The sequence below is a fragment of the Tiliqua scincoides genome, chromosome 4 (genome assembly GCF_035046505.1).
Source record: "Tiliqua scincoides isolate rTilSci1 chromosome 4, rTilSci1.hap2, whole genome shotgun sequence".
In the NCBI taxonomy this organism is placed as follows: Eukaryota; Metazoa; Chordata; class Lepidosauria; order Squamata; family Scincidae; genus Tiliqua; species Tiliqua scincoides.
Window position 1 is genome coordinate 37,235,006 of NC_089824.1, and position 21,914 is coordinate 37,256,919.

The following is a 21,914-nucleotide window of genomic DNA, read 5'->3' on the forward strand; positions in this document are numbered from 1 at the left end:
AAATCCATCGCCCCCTTGTGGGGTCTACCCCCGCAGCTGGACTTCTGTGGAAAGGCACTTTGCGTATACTGTTTTCAGTAGTTTCCTTCATTATCATATGAAAAACATCAGAACTGTATGTACAAAGAACAGTTCACGGGTTTAGGTCTGCTCAGGGTGACCAGATGTCCTCTTTTTCAGGACATGTCCTCTTTTTTAGCTTCGCATCCTGGAAAATAACTTCAATGTCCTCCTTTACCCTGTGAGTGAGCCCCTGCAGGCAATGCATAGCCTTCTTGTAATCAATTAAATGTAATAAACTATGGGTAATATAATTTTAAATTTAATAATAAGTGATATAGTGGTTACATTAACAACATGAAATCAGTATATGTGTTTTTAGCTTTGATTTTGTTATGTCCTACATTTTTCTTAGATGTCCTACATTTGGGGGTGCCTTGTCCTCTTTTGTGGTTATGACATCTGGTCACCTTGGGTCTGCTTATGTTTAGGATAGACACATTGATATGAAACACACTGTTATTTTAACTAATACTGTTTACCCTCATGCACTTTACCTCATCTGTGCCCTCTAAGCACAATTCTATCCATATCTACTCAGAAGTAAATCCCATTGTAGTCAATGGGGCTTACTCCCATGCAAGTGTGGATAGAATTGTAGCCCGGTGCCCAGTCCTATCCTACTTTCCAGTACTAGTGCAGCTGTAATGCAGCCCTGAGGAAATGGGAAAAAAAACATTCCCTTACCTGGAGGAGGCCTTCATGACTGCCCCCTGTGTCACACATGTCTGCACCAGTGCTGGAAAGTTAGATAAGATTTGGCCCTGGGTCAGTTCAGATAATATTATTTTTCAGGACTGATCTCACACAATTAACAACACACATGCTCACTCCTTGGCCAGTTAACTGCAGGGCGCTGGTTATCCACTGCAATGCATGTTGAGGAGTAGTTTGGATAACTCTCCATGCATTTAGAGAAACTGGCCAGGATACAAGGAGTTGGGCAGGTTGCATATGCATATGTCACAAGCACATGTGTCCTTATGTGGGCCAGTTTTGAACATATCATCCAAATGGGTTCACGAGTGCTCTAGAAATCTACTGATATAAACAGGCTTAAGTGCATCTAATTCTGAATAGAACTGGGCTGCACAGCTATAGCTAACTTTTTTGCTGATTTTAGAGCGTAAATAGTGTTGAACATGAGGCTTCCAAGTAAATATGCATAGAACATAGCAAGAGAAAGAAAAAGAGTTCTGTTCTTTCTCTTCATACAGATATCTATGCCTCTTTGCCATCGTGGACTACTTCAGATATGTGAAGAGCATTTCAGAAATCTCTTACAAGTCCCTCATTATGTTCGTTGCACAGGTAATCCATGCGCAGAGAATGTGATTGTTGATTTGTATGCATTTATAGTTGTTTATTATTATTTAATATATTTTTATCCCACCTTTCTAGTTTACAATAAAAGGCCCAAGGCAGTTAATGGTATAAAATGTTGTTCACGTTACATTCAATTCACACACAGGACAGGACAAATAATCTGTATGCTACATTTTCAAGGGTCTAGTACCTAGGTTGACTAAAAATAAACACACAACTAGTAATTCACACTAAAATGTCCACACCCATACAGACCCCTGTACACCAAACTGTGTGAATAACCCTACTGACTCCAGTGGGTCTTTACTCCCAGCTATGCCTAAAGGATTGAAGCCTCGAAGCCCAATCATAGAAATGTGGCATAGGAAGAAGTTTGAGGGGCCAATCCTATCCAACTTTCCAATGCCAATGCAACTCCGAGCCAAGGGAACAAAATGTTCCCTCTGCCTTGAGGAGGCCTCCATGACTGCCTCCCTGCTGCAGAATGCAGCACACACACCCTTGGCACAGCTGCATCAGTGCTGGAAAGTTGGACAGAATTAGGCTCTTGCTGTGTTTCATGAAAGCTATTCTCAGAGATATGTGCATACAGTTGCAGACCAAGGATGCAATGCTATGTAACTTGGAGTAAGTCCCATTGAAGTCAGTGGGATTTATTTTTGAATAAACATGCTTATGTTTGCATTATAAAGGCTGCAACACTTTCCTGAGAGTAAGCCCCATTGAACAAAATAGGACTTACTTCTGAGTAGACCTGGTTAGGATTGTGCCCTAAGTATTGCACAAGACACTGCATACAAGTATTGCACAAGATACTGCATACAAGAATCATTTCGTATGGCTCAGAATAGAACTACTGTAGTGTACTGTTTTTGTGCCACAGGTCAACCTGAAGGCAAGAAAGGTGGACTACATGCACCAGCATGCATAGCGGTCGGTCGAGCCTCCTGCAAACACTACATGTCCCACTATGCATTGTGCTTCCAAAGGTTAATGCCCTGACCCACTCAATGAATTGAGAAACGCATGCTGGGAAGTGTAGTTTTCCCTTGGCATTGCCATTCTCACTTCCCACCAGTTTTTGACTTATTCAGAGTTCCATTAGTTCAGCTTCCATGCACCTTCATTGTGACAAAGCAGTGAAGATGGGAAAGGTGTTTTAAAATTTATTCAGGCTGCATTCTATCTATGCACAAGAATTAATGGTTGGCAGTAATCCCACAGACTGAACTAATGGGTAAGAACTTGCAAATCAACAAGTCACATACCTGTTGGAACATCTACCTTTTGGGGAAAAAAAAAGAGAAATAATTGTAAATATCAGCCTGAAAGAATATATAATTGAGAGGTATCCTTGCAGCACTTACACCTTTATTGATTTACTGCTGAAAAATCTGGATAACATAGTACACCTGTGATAATGAAGAATTATCAATATTTATTTTATTGGATTTATTTAAGAAATTTATATGCCGCTTTCCAATGCCAAAGCAAATGCCCAACAGCCCAATCCTATCCACACTTTACTGGGAGTAAGCCCCATTGACTCTAATGGGACTTACTTCTGAGCAGACATGTATAGAATTGGGCTGCAAGGTGGCTAACAAAACTTATGAACAGGTACAAAGTTTAGTCACAGGTAAAAACATCACAGTCACAGGTAAAAAAAATAAGGCTTTAAAACAATTAAATGTTCACATTACATAGTGGAATGTAACAAAAACTGACAATATTACACTCAACAATACAGGACTCCAGTGACACTGAAGCATTATCAATACCGGACTTTAAACTTTAGGCATCCAAATAGCCACCTCCCCCTTTTGGACAGGCATTGTGTTAGACACCTAAACTGGGCTTTGCATTCGAAGGTCCCTTCCCCAGCCTGGGGCCCGAAATCCTTATGCTTCCTGCGCATGCGCCAATTCCCTCTTTTCCGGTAGCGACCATGGCGGGCGAAGAGTGAGTACCGCTTTACTCCCCCACGCAATCCGTTGCCATCCATGGCTTTCCCCGGGCCTTTCCCGGTTTCTGTTGTTCAGATTAACGGCCGAGAGTCCGTTGTTTGGAGGGGACGTCGCGAGAGCCTCTGGAGCGAGCTTCTTGGGTTGTTTTCTTGATCGGAGAGCCGGTGGCGGCCACGGGGCCTGCTGAGAAGGGGTGCAGCCATGGTCGAGTAGAGCGAGGGTGGCAATGAAAGGGAGGATGCGGCCTGCACCCTTAGCCTCACAGAGCGCTCCCCAGGCCTCCTAGAACGTCCTTTCTCAGTCCTTGCAGGGCTTGCAGTGCGTATTGTGCATCTTCGGCCCCACTGTGTCTTTCCTGTCCACGCACACAACGGTAGCTGTAAGAACAGTGCAGGAAAAGCTTGCTCTACACAGACACGTGTCGCCTCTCTTGCAGAACTGACTTCAAGGCTCTGCAGTGTCCCTTATTGCTATCGGGTTCCATCTTTTTTCAGGGCAGCTTGTATGGGGTTCCTTAGCAGTCTCCATCCAGGCACTGCCTCCATCAGTGTTTCACAACCAGTGGTATGGGTACCAATCAGTAGTACTGGAGGTGGTGTCTGGTGCAGGTATGTGGGGTGGGTGGGAAGGCAGGTGAGGCAGAGCCTCCCCATAGAGTCCTTTGAAAAGTGCCGCTGCTTTGGGTGGTAGGTGCTTGGATGCCTCACATAGCGGCGGTGCTTTTCAAAGGACACCAGTGGGGAGGCTCTGCCTCACCTGCCTCCCCACCCCACTGCAAGCACACGGGTTGTGGGTGCTTGGGTGCCTCCCACGGCAGCAGCACTTTTCAAAGGACCCCAGTGGAAAGGGTCTGCCTCCCTGCCCACCACGCATCCCTGTTCTGGTGGTACTTGTGGGACCCTCCCATCCACCCTGGGCGTCTTACAGCTGTTTGTTGCATTGCATCTGGTCTCCCAACCCAGAAGTAACAGGTAGTGATGTCATCACCAGTTACTTTTGGTGGTCCTTCAAATAGGTGGACTGTGTGAAGTTGTACAGCATAGGGCAAACATTGAGAAACACTGGCCTAGATCAAGCTGCACAATGGCCACCTTGTAGTTTAAAGTCAGGATTAATAATGAGTTTGGGAGCCTATGGGCTTTTTCTTGTATAATTTGTTAGGGAAAAGTCTGTACCTTACATTGAATATCCATACTAAATTTAGGGTCACCATGACTGCTTGATAGGCTTGTTTTAGAAACATAACATAGTAAAGGACAAATGGATAAGCAACCTTGGTTTTAGCTCTCTTTTTAATGACACAAAAAAATGTTAAATTCTTCGGCTCATGGTTTGTTAGGCATGTCTATAATTGTACTGTAGCAACAATATATATTTACTTGAACATTTAGTATTACTTACAGTCATGCACCTTGATCATGTGTTGTTGCTGTTCAGGAAAGCATGCCCTTGTAAGAAGCTTTTAAACCATGTACTAAGTTATTTAAGATCAATGCATAAAAAGGTGGATGCAGATCAGCGTTTCTTAACATTCGTTCCCACCATACCACTTCGCATGACTCACCCTTTGGAAGTACCACTGGAAGTAACTGATAATGATGTGATTGATGGTCAGTTACTTCCGAATTGAGAGGCTAGACACAACACAACAAACTCCAGTAAAAGGCTCAGGGCAGATGGAAGAGCTTTTTCAAGTGTGTGAAAAGTGCACGCTTGAGCTCTGCCTACTGAGCCAAGGCTCCTACTGCTGTTGGTTGTGTTGCATAGATGGTTTCGCTGTCAGGCGGCAGGGGCCTGGGGATCCCACAAGTACCACTAGACACCACCTCAAATACCAATGGTAGTATGAGTACCGCTGGTAGAGAAACACTGATGTATATCAAATTTGAAAGAAATAAGATGATTAACTTCTAGAGAAAAGTATAGCCATAATGACAGGTAGGTTCCCCCATCTACTTTCAGCTAAGTTAAATCAGCTGTGTTTTGAGTTGATTGATAGAGCTGACCCACAGCTATGTATTAAATATATATTTTTTATTTATAACATAGAGCGAAGAAGAAGGTGCCTTCGGTTCCAGAAACCCTTCTGAAGAAAAGGAAGGCTTTTGCTGATATAAAGGCCAAACGCGTGAAGAGACTGTTGGTTCGGAAGAAGGTAAATACATGATTAAAGTGTTCAATTTTGATTGAGGGCCCAATCCTACCCAACCTTCCAGCTCCTCTGCAGTTATGCTAACAGGATGTGTGCTGCATCCTGTGGGGGAGGGCAGTCATGGCGGCTTCCTCAAAGTAAGAGAGCATTTGTTCCCTTACCTTGGAGCTGCATTGCCACTGCATCAGTGCTGGAAGATTGGATAAAATTGGGCCCTAACTTCTGCTGGATTCTAGGCTCCCTTGCTTTGTCTTGGCATGTATAGTAAATTATGGCATCCTGTGCAAACTCAGTTAAGTAGGGCTTTTCTGATGTTAAGCTGTGTGTGTTGGAGTTTGAGCACTCAGTGTATTTGGAGAGAAAGGCAGAATATAAATTATTTAAATTAGCAGCAGGCAGGCCAATCCTGAGCTGCCTGGAGCGCCCAGGCTCGGCAGCACTGAGAAGGGCTGCCGCCGAATCCTGCGCCTTCCGCACTATCGCGGGAAGTGCCTTGGGAGAAGGGAATGCTCGCCCCCTTCCCCCAAGTAAGGTAAGCAGCCCTGCAATGGGGCTACTCACTTTACCGCTGGTTGGCAGTAAGGTAAAGGCGCTTGTGTAAGGCGCGCAGTCCTGAGCGTGTGCCTTGGATCCTGCAGAGCTCTGATCCTCCTCTGTCCCACCCCCAACACGCCTCCCTCCCGCCCCCTAGCACGCCTCCCTCCACCCTCTCTCTGCCTCCCCTCTCCCTGGAACGCCTCCTCCCGTCCCCGCCTTCCTTTCCGCTGCTCAGCAGACTGCCCAGCCACGGAAGCTGGGTGACCGCCCCATGCTAGCCCAGCACCGGCTGGTGTTGGGCTAGCACCGGCGGTGAGCCCTGCAAACGTGCCTTACAGCACGTTTGCGACTGTGGTCGGCAGCATGGCTCCATGCCACAGACCACAGGATTGGCCTCCCAGTCTACTACCCTGCTGGCAGAATGCATGTGCCAGTGTTGGCTACTGAAAACAGGTCTGGATTATTGGCCACCCATTGGAGCAGGTAAGCCATCACGGGGGTGAATGTAGTGGTGATGGCATGCTCCAGATCCTATCCCCTCCTGCAGCAGCCTCCCCACTCCCTTTCTCTTCTTGGACTTGCACCATTGCTAGCGCAGGTCCAAGGTGACCCATTGTGGAGCAGGAGGCTCACGGAGTAAGGAATTTAAATCCCCTTTCCCTTTGGAAGCTTCCTGATCTGCGTCACACGCACCCCCGCCCAGATACAGAGTATGCCCTTTTGGCACCAGCAGGTGGGGGAGGATAGAATTGGGCTACAAATTTTGTGTTTTATTGTTGTTATTAACAGTATTTATATACTGCTTTTCAATTGAAAGTTCACAAAGCACTTTACAAAGAAAATCAAATAACTAAAGGCTCCCTGTCCCTAAAGGACTTTCAGTCTAAAAAGATGCAAAAAGAACACCAGTAGACAACCATTAGAAAAGACACTGCTGGGGTGAGGAGGCTAGTTACTCTCCCTCTGCTAAATAAAAGAGGAGCACCCCTTAAAAAGTGCCTCTTAACCTAGTTAGCAGTCAGGTGGGTTTATCAACTTATTTGTATTTTGCAGTGCTTTAAAATGTATAGACTTGCTTTCTCAAAGACTTATGTCTTACTCTAAATAGGTTATAATCTATTATGTACAGAATGAGAAACCATTTGTTTTCAACTTCTAGTAGATTCGGAAGCAGTCTTGTTCCCGTAATATCTTTATTCCCTCTTCCTTCCACTAACAACTGTAGCTCTCGGCAGACCATCCCTAATATATCAGTACCTTCTTAAATAAATGCTAGTTGTTTAGAATTTCTTTCATGAGATGTTGATTAAAAATTCATAACCAAATAACATTCATCCAATCTTGTCACTGAATGTTGCTGGGTTTTTAACATCATTATGTTAACTGAATAACGAGTTATTTTGAGGACTGATGTTAAAAAGCATTGCACAATTGTTAGACTAAATGTTTTTTCCATTGGACTCTTATTTTCTCCCTCACTGTCAGCTGTCCAGCCTCAACTCAATGAAGGCTTGATTTATTACTTCTTCTTTGGTAGTTAGAACAGGAGGTATGCATTCCTTTCAAAAGAACACTGTCAAAACTGTGTTCAAAAGAACACTGTCAAAAGTTTGTGTGGTTGAAGACTTTCAATATACAGTGATGACAGAACTGCAAAAAAAAATTTCTCACTTAGTAATATTTGTGTTGGGGTTTGGAATGACACCAATGCTTTGTTTTAGGGTTATGAAACTAGTGCTGTGCATTTGTTAATACATTGTCATTTTAATTTCAGTTGAGAAAGGAGGAGAGGAAACGCATCTATAAAAGAGCTCAGGCCTATCACAAGGAGTATAGGCAAATGTACCGTCGGGAGATTCGCATGGCCCGAATGGCCCGCAAAGCTGGCAATTACTATGTGCCTTCTGAGCCCAAGCTGGCATTTGTGATCAGGATCAGAGGGTAAGATGAACAAATGTGTTTTGCAGAGTTTTAAATTCATGGCTTGCACCAGTACTATTCTCTGTGCTTAATTCAAGAGAATATTTTTTGATGACAGGTGAATCAAACCTGTCATTGGTTAGCAGCAGTGTTAGTGCTACATCTAGAGCAGAGGTCACCAGATTTTTCAGCTAGAGGGCAGCATCAAATATTTGGCACAGAAAGAGCCGGAAAAACAAATTTTAAATATAAAATTTAAATAGAGATGCAACTTAGATGAATATTTCTCCAGGCACCAACACACACCACAGAAATAAAGTACACACTCAAATGGACTCCCATTCCCCCACCCCACAAGCAGTTTACTTACATGGAGTAAACACCTCAGAACCAGCATATCACAGGAAACACCCAGAACCAGCGCATCACAGGAAACACCCAGAACCAGCGCATCACAGGAAACACTCAGTACATGTTCTGAGGCCTTCCTGATACTCAGGAAGCCTTCTAAGGCCTTCACAGGGCCCAAAATGTCACTTCCAGTTTTTCGGTAAAACCAGGAAGTGATGTTTTTAGGAATTCTGAGGGCTTGGGAGGCTGTGCCTGTCCCTCGGAATATCCCCCCATTACATTTAGTGGAGTTGGCCAGAGGCTTACCATGGGCTGGATAGAGGCTCGCTGCTGACTGCATCTGGCCCTTGGGCCAGAGTTTGCAGACCCCTGGTCTAAAGAATTGGTCTGGTAATATTATATTTTTACTCTTTCCAACTTCACAGTGGGTAGAGTTGCTGTTCTCTGTGACTATCTTACAGTTTGACTAATGCCTGTTCATAAATGCACAGGGCCCAGTCTCTAGTCTAGAACAGACTTTCACTCTCTTGAACTCAGTTGCAAGACCCAGTTGATTTCAGTGGAACATAATGTGTTTAAGGTCTGGATGTAAATTGGCTCCTTATTAAACTTCAGCCCTTTTGACTTGTATCAGAGAATTGTACATCAAAGTTTATGCTGTCATACATTGATATAGATGTTTGAGAGTCCTAAAATAGAAAAAAAAAACCTTGTACTTTATAACAGAATCTTTTTAACATCATTGTTAGAACCAGCTGCATGTTAATATTATATTTATTGCAACTTGATTTGGTTGCCTCTAGAATGACTTAGGGTGTAATCCAAACTATGCCCTAAGTTGGCGCAACTCCCTTGCGCCGACCTTTGGGTGTTGCAAAAGTGCTATAAGGCACTTCTGCGACGACTTGGGAGCAGGCTACACTAGCGGAAGGATGCATGCTGGCCTGCTACCACTGGATCCAACCCCTGACCCAGTAAGTAAGCGCCAGTCTGGGAAGGTCAGCACGGGAACACCTTGGGAAGGGTGTTTCAGGGGCATTCTGGGGTGGAGGGCAGGCAGGTGGGAGGACTGGGCTCAGGAGGGGTGTGTTGCCAGGAGCCGGCACTTAGGCCAGATTCTAACCTCCCTCCCTAGCAGTCTGGCCTTACACTGGGCTGCTGAAATCTGTGCCACCACTTTACATGGTGCAGATCCGAGTAAACACGGGGCAGGGAGAATGGACACCCCTTTGAGTTGTGTTGCAACCTGGCCCAGCCCTGCTCTGTATGCAACTGGCCTGCCTGCTTCAGGGCTTGTTAGGATTGGCTTTTATTTTGCTTGCTTCAGTATGAAACTTGTTGAATACTGGTTGAACAAATATGTGCTGAAATGCTTGTTTTCTGCATCTTTTAGCATCAATGGTGTTAGTCCCAAGGTTCGTAAGGTACTGCAGCTTCTTCGCCTGCGTCAAATTTTCAATGGCACATTTGTGAAACTCAACAAAGCATCCATTAACATGCTGAGGATTGTTGAACCCTACATTGCATGGGGGTAAGTTGAATTTAGCATTTGCCAGCTGAGTGCTAGATATGACTTTTGTATGTACTGTAGAAGACATATTAAATTGTTTGTGCCTTCTGCTTGTCTGGGTCAAGGGAAGTCAACTCTGCTTTTTACTGTAGAACAGACTCTTCTGTTCATGAATGCTTTCAGCAGGAAGAGACTGAACATTGGCCTTGTGTGTGTTCAGATTTTTGAGAACAATGGAGCAGAGAAAGTGTTGGTCCATTCCCTATCCCAGAGATGATCAGCTAATGTTCTATAAGGCACATGGTAAAAACCTTGCTTACGATTTCACTTGGGAAAGAAGCAATGAATTTCCATGTGGGTTTCAGATGAATGTTGTTGCATTGTGCGCTCATGCATTTTGGAATGACAAAGGGTCGCTGTCAGCTGCTCTTTGAGGGGATCTTCCAGGCAGCATTATTGGTCCTCAGTCAGCCTCCCCCTTAAGTCCATAACCTCATACTATCAGAGTGCTTGTGTTCAAAGTCCCTTTTTGTGAAGCTGTGTCAATTTAGTTACAGATTCTGGCAACCTGTAAGGGAGTTGGATAATTCTGACCCTAATTCCGGACTAATATGTAGGAAATATAGTGGCTCATGAGAAGACTGATGTTGATCATACCTAGCATGTGCTGTCTAAAAGGCACTAGGCCAGAATTCAACTGTCTAATTAAACTGACACCTGTTTTATCCCAGAAGTCTCGTTTATAAAGTTAAATGACTGTGCTGCCCATGTGATACGGTGTCCATATGTTATGCTTGGATATAGGAAGCCACATTTCAGTTACTGCTTAGTTGTGAGACTAAAATATGTCCTACCCTCTTGAAGCAAAGGCTGCATATATATAATTAGTAATTCCTATTCCGATTAAAACTAGAGCAAAGCTTCTGACTAACTCTTTCAGTCCCGTATTCCTTCCCATCCTTTTGTCTCCCAAACCAACCTCATACATATTCCAAGCAGATTTTTTTCCCCAGAGTGGCTGAAAATGTAACACAGGCTTCGCCCTTGCCTTGCTAGGCACATCTTTTATTGCTGAACAAGAGACTGTTTGCCTCTGTGTCCTTGTGTGGGACTGACTATTTTCTGCATTTAAATCAAACTTTTTGGAAACAAATTGGCAGGGCTAATCTAGATGAGTATACCAATAGATGTTTTACTAATTTTGAAAGTCACAAAGGCTCTGCTTGAAACCATCTGTCAGTGGCATAGAGGAATTGTTTACGTAGAATACTGTATTTAGGCTGACATATTTGTATGCATGTCTAGATGAGCCAATACAATAGCCAACTTACAAATAGAGAGCTACTCTTGTAATACTGTTGAATTAACCAGTGTAAGTTTCTTCTTTTTCTGTTGTAGTTATCCCAACCTGAAATCTGTGCATGAGCTGATCTACAAGCGTGGTTATGGCAAGATCAACAAGCAGCGTGTTGCTCTGACAGATAATGCTTTGATAAAGAGATGCCTGAGTAAGTGCAGCTCATTTTTTAGCTGGCATTGTGGCTTAGGATGACTTGTTTAAGTGCTGGGAATTTGGATGTGTAACTGTATTTGCATAACTGTATTGCTTATTTCAAGACCAATAGCATACAGTGGAGCTGATATTTGTAGTTTTTTTGCAGTTGGCTGACTTGAATGTTTTGATTTTTATGTAGTAATTCTGTTTACATATAAACGTAAGACTTTCATTGTATGACTGTCTGTTAGCAATATGGCCTATGCTTTGTTGTGTCTCTTCCTCCCAGTTTGCCTTTAGAAGTAGTAGTAGTAGTAATGAATAGGATGGGTGTGAAGTTTAACTTGATGGTATGCTAAAGAGCTGGGCTGTTTTGTTTGCAGTGGCTCCATGTAGTTTCTCTACTGATTTATTGGTAAGAGGAGACTGCAAATTTTTCTTAAGCCTTTACTGAAAAAAGAAGTGTATGGATACATGTAAATTGTCCTGTGGTTTTAGGGTTGTGAACATTTTTAAAGGATAATAAGACATGGTAAAGTGGGGCATAGAGATTTAAAACTTCAGGAAATTAAGAATATGCTGGGGGATGATGTTGGAAGTTTGGGGGGGAATGGAAATATATGCAATATTAACTTTCAACTTCATTATGTTAAAAACATGACATCTATTAAATCCTGCTTAATATATACCATGTGTAAGATGAAGCTGTAAGCCCTAAGATAGCTACTTGTATTTTAGTTTTTGCCAGGTGAAAGAGATGTTGAAAATGACAACTAAACGCAATAGTAAATGAAAGTTTTATTACATAGGTTTAGAAAGAGGGGTCCTGGATCCAGAGAAGTGTGCTAACATTCCGTATGATGCACAAGGAAGATTTATTATTTAGCTAAAAGCTGTCTAGCAGCAACTTTTTGGATTCTGGCCACAGCATTAAGCAAAAACAAACACTTTTAGAGGAAAAGCTTAGAAAATACGCCTAAAATGTAACTGAAAAGTAGTAATAGATTTGTGTAATAAGTTAGGCTTTATAGTGACATTGACGTTTTCAGAAGCATTCCTGCACATTCCTTGAAGTAAAAGTTCCACTGAATTTTATGAGACTTACTTTTAAGTAAGCATACATATGTTGTAGCCAAAATTACCTATCGGTGTTCCGTATTTTTAATTATCCCAGCAAACAGTAGCATAACTCAAGTTTTTCTCAAATCAGAATCGGTCTCTGAAGCGTCCATAGGTATGGCACTTTGTAGGCTTCAGAATTTGGATTGTTTCTATAAAACAAGTTTCTCAACTATAGTGGGGCCTCCAGGGCCACAGGTGATCTATCCATGAATCTGGCTCAATGCTGGACCCCTGGACCTGCATGGATCATCTGCGCACAGCCTTTGCAGGCTTCAGAATGACCATTATGGCCAAAAAAAAGCTACTTCCAGTTTCCCGAGGGAAGCCAGAAGTGATATTTTAATGCCTTTAAGGCATTCTGAGACCCAGGGAGGTAAAGTAAAATATTACTTTAGTCATTCTGAATGCAAATTTTTGCTCTGAAATGTTCAGTATTTCATTCACAAACTTTGCTTCACTGACCTAAGTGTATTATAGCCTCTTTATTGATTGCACTCTTATCAGTACCTATATTTTTTAAAAGGTAGTTAACACTGAAAGGTCTGTGCAAACGTAACTTCATGTGAGAAAGTGCCCTATTATGAAGTTTGGATCACTATCTCTTCCCCCACCAACACAAGCCTCTAGTCTGCCTGCTCAGCATCATATTGGCCCTATTAAATTGTGTAAGACTAACTAGATTTCCTACTTTATTGGGTTTACTTGAAGCTCTTAGAATCTGGTTTTAAGTGAGAAGCACATTTGACACTGGTGCTGATCTGTGGTCAGCACAGACGGGAAATTTGTGCCAGATAAGAGATGGAGGTCTGCACTCCCTTTCCCAAGTGTGGGTAAGAGATGCTGTCCCCTTCCAATCTATTGCTGGATCTACACTGGCTTCTGTAGTGATTATCACCTATAAGAACATCCATGAATACTTCAATATCATTATGGAAGAGTATATGAAACACAGGGTTGTACTACTGTTGATATCCCTTCAAGACTCAAATATTATGTTATGCAATTTCAAATATATTCAACATTCTCACTGATTCTTGAAATGCACTGTCAGTGTATCTGTGGCCAAGGCAAGATGTGAAGCAGTGTCTTTCTGGCATTCATTTTAAGCCACTATATTATGTACACCAACTCTTGTGTCTCTGGTTTGCACTAGGAAGCAGCATCAAAATAGAAAGATATTTAAGTTTTATTTAATAGCAAAGGCAGGGCATTCTTCAAACAATGTAATATTTGGATAACTGACATTCTAGAAGATCCAAATGTTCGGTTAGTTGAAGAATGCCTTGCATTTGTCTGCTTAAGAGTCTAGAACAGGGGTGTCCAAACATTTTGGCAAGAGGGCCACATCTCTCTGACACTGTGTTGGGGGCCAGGAAAAAGGAATTAATTTACATTTCAGATTTGAATAAATTTACACAAATGATTTTATTAGAGATGGAACATATAAATGAATGAAGGTCTTACAATAGCTCAAAGCCTATAAAAGGCCTTGCACAAAACAAGGCTGGGCTTTCCTTTGCTGCCACTGCTGCATCACAGATGTAAAACAGCAAGCAGTGGAGGGAGCCCTCATCCCACAGCTCACATGAGAGGGCAAACAGTTGCCCTCACGCTGAGAGCAGTTGCATTGGGCCAGCATGGGCTCCAGTAAGTCTCCAGAGGACCAGAGACTCATTGGAAACTGGGGGCTCTCTGCGGGCCGGATTGGGAGTCCCAAGGGCCACAAGCGGCTCCCGGGCCAGGGTTTGGGCACCCCTGGTCTAGGACTTGAGTTGTAGTGTCAATGACATTTCTGGCTGGTGGCAGAATGTCTCATTCTACTGGATGCCACTGTGGTGCAGTGTTTAAAATTTGTATTTTAAGTGTATTTCCCCTATCCTAATCCCTTTGGCTATAAAGCTCAATCGGTGAACTGACAAATGAAATCTGATATTGAGTCTAATGGGATGATAATGAGAATCAATGAGAATAGTCAAGTTATTTCTACATTCAACTCTTCTGGTTGGGTTTTTTGTCTTAGGAAAACATGGCATCATTTGCATGGAAGACTTGGTCCATGAAATTTATACTGTTGGCAAACACTTCAAAGCAGCAAACAACTTTCTCTGGCCATTCAAGCTGTCTTCTCCACGGGGTGGAATGAAGAAGAAAACCACTCACTTTGTAGAAGGTGGTGATGCAGGAAACAGGGAAGACCAGATTAACAGGCTCATAAGGAGGATGAATTAATGGTATGATGGAATGGAGAACTCATAATTTCATGCAAGTTATCGAAAGTGATGACTCCACATGTGGAAAACATATTTCTATATTTGGGTGTGCATATTATTCTTGATACAGTATCAATACAAGGTTTTGAGTAGGTAGTATCTGAGTAGGAAATGGTAGTATAGAAGGGCCTGCCTCTTATCCAATGGACTGCAAGTACAGAAAAAGAAATTCAGTCCGTTCTCATGCATATCTGCAGACTTTACATAAACTGTACGCTCACTGTATGTTAAATTGTGCATAAAGCATGTGCAAAGGAGTGTGGAATGTATGAACAACAGGATCTTTGAATATCTTCCATGTATTAGTAGTGTACACAATGGAAATAGCCACTCTGAAAAAGGATGAAATGATGCTTCTTGAGGTATATACCAATTGTGTATAGACCAGCTGTTATGAGTCAAGGGTAGCATTACACCTCAACTGTGTGAGCCTAATTCTAGCAGTGTGCCCTCTTCTCCCTTGAATTGAGAGCTCACTTTGGTATCAGAAAGCTGCAGTTTGCTTCTTAAGCTTAGGCAGAAGCATGACTTAGGCTATCTTAGAGCACATGCTTGCTCAGTAGTAAGTCCATTGTGGCTTACTCCCTAATAAGTGTGTGGCATTGCAGCCTTGTTATAACAAAGGAGCTTTAAGTTAGCAATCTGAATTTGGAAAGAGGTTCAAGAGATTATAGAGTGGTGTTCTTTACCCTGTCACACAACATCAGAACCAGTGAGCACACACTAAAGTTAAATGTCGGGAGAACAGACAAAATATTTATTTACACAGTGTGTGATTAGTCTGTGAAACTCCTTGCCACAGGATGTGGTGATGGCATCTGATCTAGATGCCTTTAAAAGGGGTTGAACATTACTGGAAGAAAAGTTCATCACAAGCGGTGATGGGTATGTGCAACCTCCTCATTTTAGAAGTAGGCTGCCTCAGAATACCAGGTGCAAGGGATTGGCAACACGATGCCAGTATCTTGTTGTCTTGTACTCCCTGAGGAATTTGGTGGGCCACAGTGAGATACAGGAAGATGGACTAGATGGGCCTTTGGCTTGATCCAGCTGGACTCTTCTTATGTTCTTACATTTCTGAGGCTGGACTGTTCTCAATAAGAGTAGATATCCTGTTTGCTCAGTTGAATGTCTTTATTATTTACAACTGTACTTTTGGAAATGAACTGGGAATTTATGGTTCTTGTGCTGTCACTTATTTAAAATGATTAACTTGCTAAACACCTTAAAACAAGAAGGCTGCAGAAGTTACTAGTCCATAAATTTTTTCTACTCTGTTTTCCTGCGCTTACCATAATAATCTGCAACTTTAAAAGGAGAGAAAACAAACTTTTGTCATGCTTCCTTGCCAGGAGATGATATTTTTTCTTGCCAGAGGCAAGAGGCAACCAAAAGAGTCGTTGTTTACAAGTATATATTAAAATTTCTAAACCCAAACTACATGGGGGGGGGGGGGTGTTACTGGCAAATAACAGATAATAACTAAAGCACTAGAGTCCATGCAATGACTAATGTGAAATTCTCAGAATTTTTAGCCAACTGAAATGTTAAAAATATTCTGAGAATTCAGCTCTCATCTTTCTGAATTTGCTAAGTCAAGTATTTGTAGAAAACTATGATGTTTGTAAAATATGTAGTTTACTTACTATTTTATCTTCTCTTCTAGGATCCCAGAAGAAAACTTCTTCCTGACTCATTGTTAATAAAAACAGTCTCTATAATTATTTTTGTCCTGCTCCTCCTTGCAAACAAATTGACAGAAAAGCAGACTAATCCCAAAACCTTTCTATTTTAAAATATTGCTAACGTGCAGTTTATAATGGGTGGTGTACTGTGGATGCTGTCCTTGAGAGAGTTAAAACTCAGGATCAGTGGCATCAAAGGACAAAACAGGCTAATGGGGAATACAGAGCAAAGAGCAAAGCCAACTTCTGACTTTCACTTATATTAACAGTAGGTGTCTTGTTCTGTGTTGCATAATTTCAGCAAGTAAAATATCCAGCCATTTTGTCCTGTACATATGAGAGTAAAATACACAATATTTTACCTTCTGAAATACATGAAACAGCATAACATGAACAGCCCTTACTGTCTTCTACCCATAGCATTCCTGTACTGTATTTCCTTTTTGAAGGGTGAAAGGGTTGTTGTGCAAGGAAAAGCCCATTCCACAAACAGACTTCTGTTCCTGCAACTCTGGGTACAACCAATGAATTTCATTATATGAGTGGTTTTATACTGTGTTATACAACTGTTGATACAGAGGAGGCAGGCCTGGAACTTCAGAATCCGACACTAGAAGGGGCAAATAATCTGAATAGAACTGCCTACAGTTAGGAATTGCTAGCTACTTAACTGTGCATAGGCTGCAATGTACAGGTGTGCCCTGTATCCGCTGGGGTTAGGTTCCGGATAGCTCCTGCATCTGTGGATATGGGGCCCTCTGTACTATATAGCCAACTGGTACTCAGTGGAGGTCTTTGGGGCCTCCTTCCCCAAAGGAGGAATGCTCCTCCTTCCTTGTGTACTAGTAACATTTAAAATAAAGAGCTATATAACTTTATAGTAACACAAGCTCAGGGGGAGGTGGAAGAAATGGTGCATATAGTTACCAGGAAAGCCTATGTGATTTGTTTGTCTCCACTTAATCCTTCAGTTCACACGAGTGTGACTGGAAACGTCGTACAAGGATTTAAAAGTAGTTCTGCCTCAAGTAGTGGTGCTAATTACTTCTTACCAGTAAGGGAAAAGACAAGAATTAGGTATCTGGAAATAGCAACTTGTTTAAGACTGCCTTTATAATGAACTGTTTTTCTTATGAAGAAAGTAAAACATCCCACAGAAAAATGACCATTTTTTATTAACTCAACCTGTATTAATTAAAAAATTTCAGCATTTGCTTTTGGAACAAGAGAAATATTGTATGAGTTAATGTAAAATTTACTGTTGGTCTTAAATATTTGTCCTAAAATGGATTTTCTTGTACTCTAGTTTGTACTAGATATGGTAGCAGCTGGATTATTTCTCAGTGTAATTCATTTTTCAATTACCCAGCTGCTAAAGAACCCCAAACCTGACATATTGGAACCAACTGTTCATAATTTAACCTCTCCGTATGAGAGAGACAAGTGACTATTATATTAGTTTTTACAGCAGCTGTGTAGTTTAATACAGCTAAGTGCAGTCAGCTAAGTTAAACAAGTGCCAGCTTCCCATTTGGCAGTGGTTCTCAAACTCTCTGGGAGAGTTTGAGAGCCACTAAGTTCTTGCGTGGGCAGGAGGGGGGAGGCAGTGGCGTGATCCCCAGGATTGCACTGCTCAGGTGGGCTGCAGGGGCTTTGGTACACATACCCAAGCCCCTGCAGCCTCCCAGGGGTGCGGGAAGCCTGGAGTGACCTGCAGCTGGGCTCCCCACAGCAGTGAAAGTACATGCGGAGCAATTGTGCCCACAAAGGCGCACTGCTGCTCCCACCCCTTAAGGGGCCCCGCTTGAAAAGCCCTGCCATTTGGGCACAAATTAGCATCAAAACAATAGCTTCAATAATTAATGGAACTAATAGTTTATATTAACAGAATGAGGTGTTTATTGCCATACTGCCTCAAGAGGACAGAATTCTTAGAAGATGCTTCTAATAAAATGTGTGAGGAAATATAGAATCAAGGGTTCCTCAGAGTTTATCCAATTCTGTTCATTCACATAAATATAACCTAAAAAATTTTCATCGGTATTATGTCTTTAAGATGTGTAGGAATGCACAGTACTGATTTGGAAATTGCTAAACTCAAATCAACAGCCATAAGTATGTGCTGGATCCTGGTTGTAAGGATGGAAGATGACACAGTTGGGGTTAAGGAGATATAGTCCAGCATGTGAATTGTGTATGGAAACTACTGGTTGAACTCCTGGTTTGCTAGGTTTGACCCAGATGGATACTGCCCAATTCCACTCTACTGCTGTGCTTAGATATGACAAAGGGAACATAAAAGATAGCAAGTGAAGAACAATATTGAAAGCAGTCACTCTAAACCAGCATTTCTCAGTGTGCAGAGACTCTTCAGGGGCTCCACAAACACACTGGGTACCATCTGCTTGATGCTGTGCTACTCCCTTCCTAAGACTTTGGGCATACACTGGTGAGACTGTTTAAGAATGTAAAAGGCTCCTCAGACCAAAAGATTTGAGAAATGCTACTCTAGACCAAGTGCTGGCAAAGCCCTGAGCCTCCCTAAAATATAGAGATCATCTTTGAAATTAGTGACTGCCTGCCACAAATCCAAATCCAGTTAGCTGTAATTAGAACAACTCAAGAATCTAAATGCACAATGTTTTGTTTTAGTCACCAAGAAAATGATTGCTGTGTGAATTCAAACTGCTTCTTTTTGGTTAGATTCTGCTGTATGCACAGGCATCTTCTGCATGATGGAAGTTGCAACATTTTAAAGCTAATTTCAAGTGCTGTATACAGATTAATGATTTGGTAGTTCCAGTTTTCAGCTTTGTAAATTGACACTCATGAACAATGACAACACAAACATCAAATATTTAATATCACAGGTTTGGTAATTTCTTTTTACATTAATTGTGATCACTGATTAACATGTGAGAGCAGGTTATATAGATAGCTGTAGGCAAGAATACACATACGAACTGGGTAAATAGTTGCAAAGGAGCCTGCTCCTTGCCTGTGAGGTTGTCTATGTCTCGTATTTCTTGGTCCTCCTAATTCTTTTGCTTCTCTCGTGATGAATAGTTTCACATTCCAGAGCGGCTAGTTCAGAAAGCCGCTGGAGGTACTGAGGAGGAGCTCCAGTGACAGGATCTGTAAAACGGTAACCTAGGAGAAGAACAAAGGACTCCAGTGATTGCGTGCCACTAACATTTGTTTAAGCCATATCTGCCCAATGTTGCAAATACACTACAGGGATCAAATGTGTACACCTGTGGGCTGGGCAGAAAATTAATGAACATACAACCTGCCTTTCTGACGGCAAACTTGAGGGAGCATTGCATAAGAAACAACACAAGATAAATACAATCTGTATCAGGGAGGAAGATCTGAAGACAGGGAAAAGAAGGGCACCTAAGTACCATGATGATTATGTTTATACTATGCTGTACTGTAAAAACTAAACTGAAGTTAATAGAAACTCAATAACATACCTCAGAATAAAAAGCCTTCTAGTACAAAGAAGTCTATATGTCATCTAAACACAGTTGGAAAAGGAACCAAATGGGACTTCTTGGGAGAAACCATAGTAAGTAAAATGCTACCACTTAGAAGGCCCTGATACCTGCCAAGCAGATGCAATGGTGGTCTCGAGGACAGGACCATCATGGCAGAGCTTGGTGTCTTGGTAGACTATATGGCAGCCATGTTCATCCTCCAAGTTGAATCTGGTTACCCAGAGATAGCAACTGTTGCCCTGCACATGCCTGATCTCGTCTGATCTTGGAAGCTAAGCAGGGTCAGGCCTGGTTAGTACTTGGATGGGAGACCACCTGGGAATACCGGGTGCTGTAGGCTTATACCATAGTCTCTCGAGACTGAAGGTTGCCAACCAACCAACCAGAGATAAGACAAAACGCCACTCCCAAATTATAGAATGAAGCAGCACCCACTAGGCACCTACGTACAGCAGTCCCAATGGGTCTCCTTGGAGCTGTGCCAGCTATTTTGCTTTGCAGGCCAGGAGGAGGCATAGGATTTAGTGGCAGAGTCTGCTGCTATCTCTCCCCCCCCCACCCCCAATTGGGACTGATTCTGTCCTCTCCCACCCCAAAAAGCCACTTGCAGGTAGGTGGAGAAACTTGCTGCCAGCTGCTCCCACAGGTTCTCAGCCTGGCCTCAGTGCCAGCAGTAATGTGCCTTATGGCACTTTTATGACACGTGTGCTGGCAGTATAATTGGGCCCTTGACGTATTAATGAGGTGAAGTAAACATTTGAAATATGATTTACATCACGGATGGCCAACCTTTCACGTTTAGCAGTCCTGGACCTTTAACAATTGTATAGAAATGGGAATTTAGCAGGTGCAACTCGTCATCTCACAGACAAGCTGCATCAGCTGAAATTTCTGCATCTACAAAATTGTTAAAGGTCCAGGAGGTCAAAAATTGAAATGTTGGCCACTCCCAATTTACATGCATAACTAGAAATGTTATTCCTTAAGTATACATAATAATTGAATTTTCAATAAGCATTTTTGTAAAAGGCAAAGACAACCATATTCAAAAGTCTGCAAAAAGTAACAAGCTTAGTTTTGCCTTACAAATGCTGTAGACAAGTGACGGGAGAGGGTGGGTAATAAAATCGGACAGTAGGTGCCCTTATGTGTAGTAGAAAGGTGGGGTAGAAATCACATAAATAAATATTTACCAGGTTTGAATCTGATTAGGCTGGAACAACGGTTGTACTTCTTCAACCTGTAATGTTTGCACAACAGAATACTTACATTTATGACAATTATGACTTTGTAAAATAATCTCAAGATCTGGAGATGAAGTATTGGACTTATCTGCGACACGCCCACTGTGCAGACATCTTTTCATTCAAAAGTATGCATTTCCCTAGCAATTGCCATCGAAATTGCCAGCAGCACTTTCAATGGCTTGTCTTCTAATTTATCCTTCTGCTTGTGTAAGGGTATTACCTCAGGCAGAAGTGATAGCACAAGATCAGTTTGTGCACAGAAATCTGAGTGAAATCCCAAATTGTGTGATGTGTTTGCACAACACATCACACAAGATGTCAGAGTTGTCAGTACTTCATTGTGCAATTTGTTTCACTTAGGCAACCACATACAGAACAGCACAAAATGCAACATCATTTCCACATGTGCTCTAGGATACAGCCTATTAAACATACAAAGCATTTACTAATAAATGCTGGAAGCTGGAGACTGCCATCTTTAGGTCACATTTAACACATATGACAAACTGTTTCCAATATATTGCACTGCTGAGCAACGGTCAGCAAAAGAGCAAACTGAAAATTCCAGCATTATAGTAGCAATGACATTCCCTTAAGTCACAAGCAGCAGCAGTTCACATGTATATAGATTCAGGATATTTCTAGAACTCAATACGCTAACATCTAGTTACTTGGCTCTAATAGATCTGTACAATGTGCTATACAGCCCAAGAACAATGCTTGTGAGTCTTCTTCAGAAAATATCGAGAAAATTTGAGGAATCTACACAGGA

General features: G+C 42.1%; 1 protein-coding gene and 1 pseudogene across 1 annotated transcript; both read left to right on the top strand.

Moving 5' to 3' along the window:
- Window positions 1-3,278: 3,278 nt before the first annotated feature.
- RPL7 (ribosomal protein L7) lies at window positions 3,279-16,431 on the top strand. The gene is made up of 7 exons (XM_066625929.1): window positions 3,279-3,348; window positions 5,403-5,508; window positions 7,817-7,983; window positions 9,707-9,844; window positions 11,222-11,331; window positions 14,461-14,671; window positions 16,377-16,431. The coding sequence occupies exons 1-6, from the start codon at window positions 3,290-3,292 to the stop codon at window positions 14,667-14,669; spliced, it is 789 nt and encodes a 262-aa protein (XP_066482026.1). The 5' UTR covers window positions 3,279-3,289; the 3' UTR covers window positions 14,670-14,671; window positions 16,377-16,431.
- Window positions 16,432-20,118: 3,687 nt separating this feature from the next.
- Window positions 20,119-20,235, top strand: LOC136649828 (5S ribosomal RNA; annotated as a pseudogene).
- The last annotated feature ends 1,679 nt before the right edge of the window (window positions 20,236-21,914 follow it).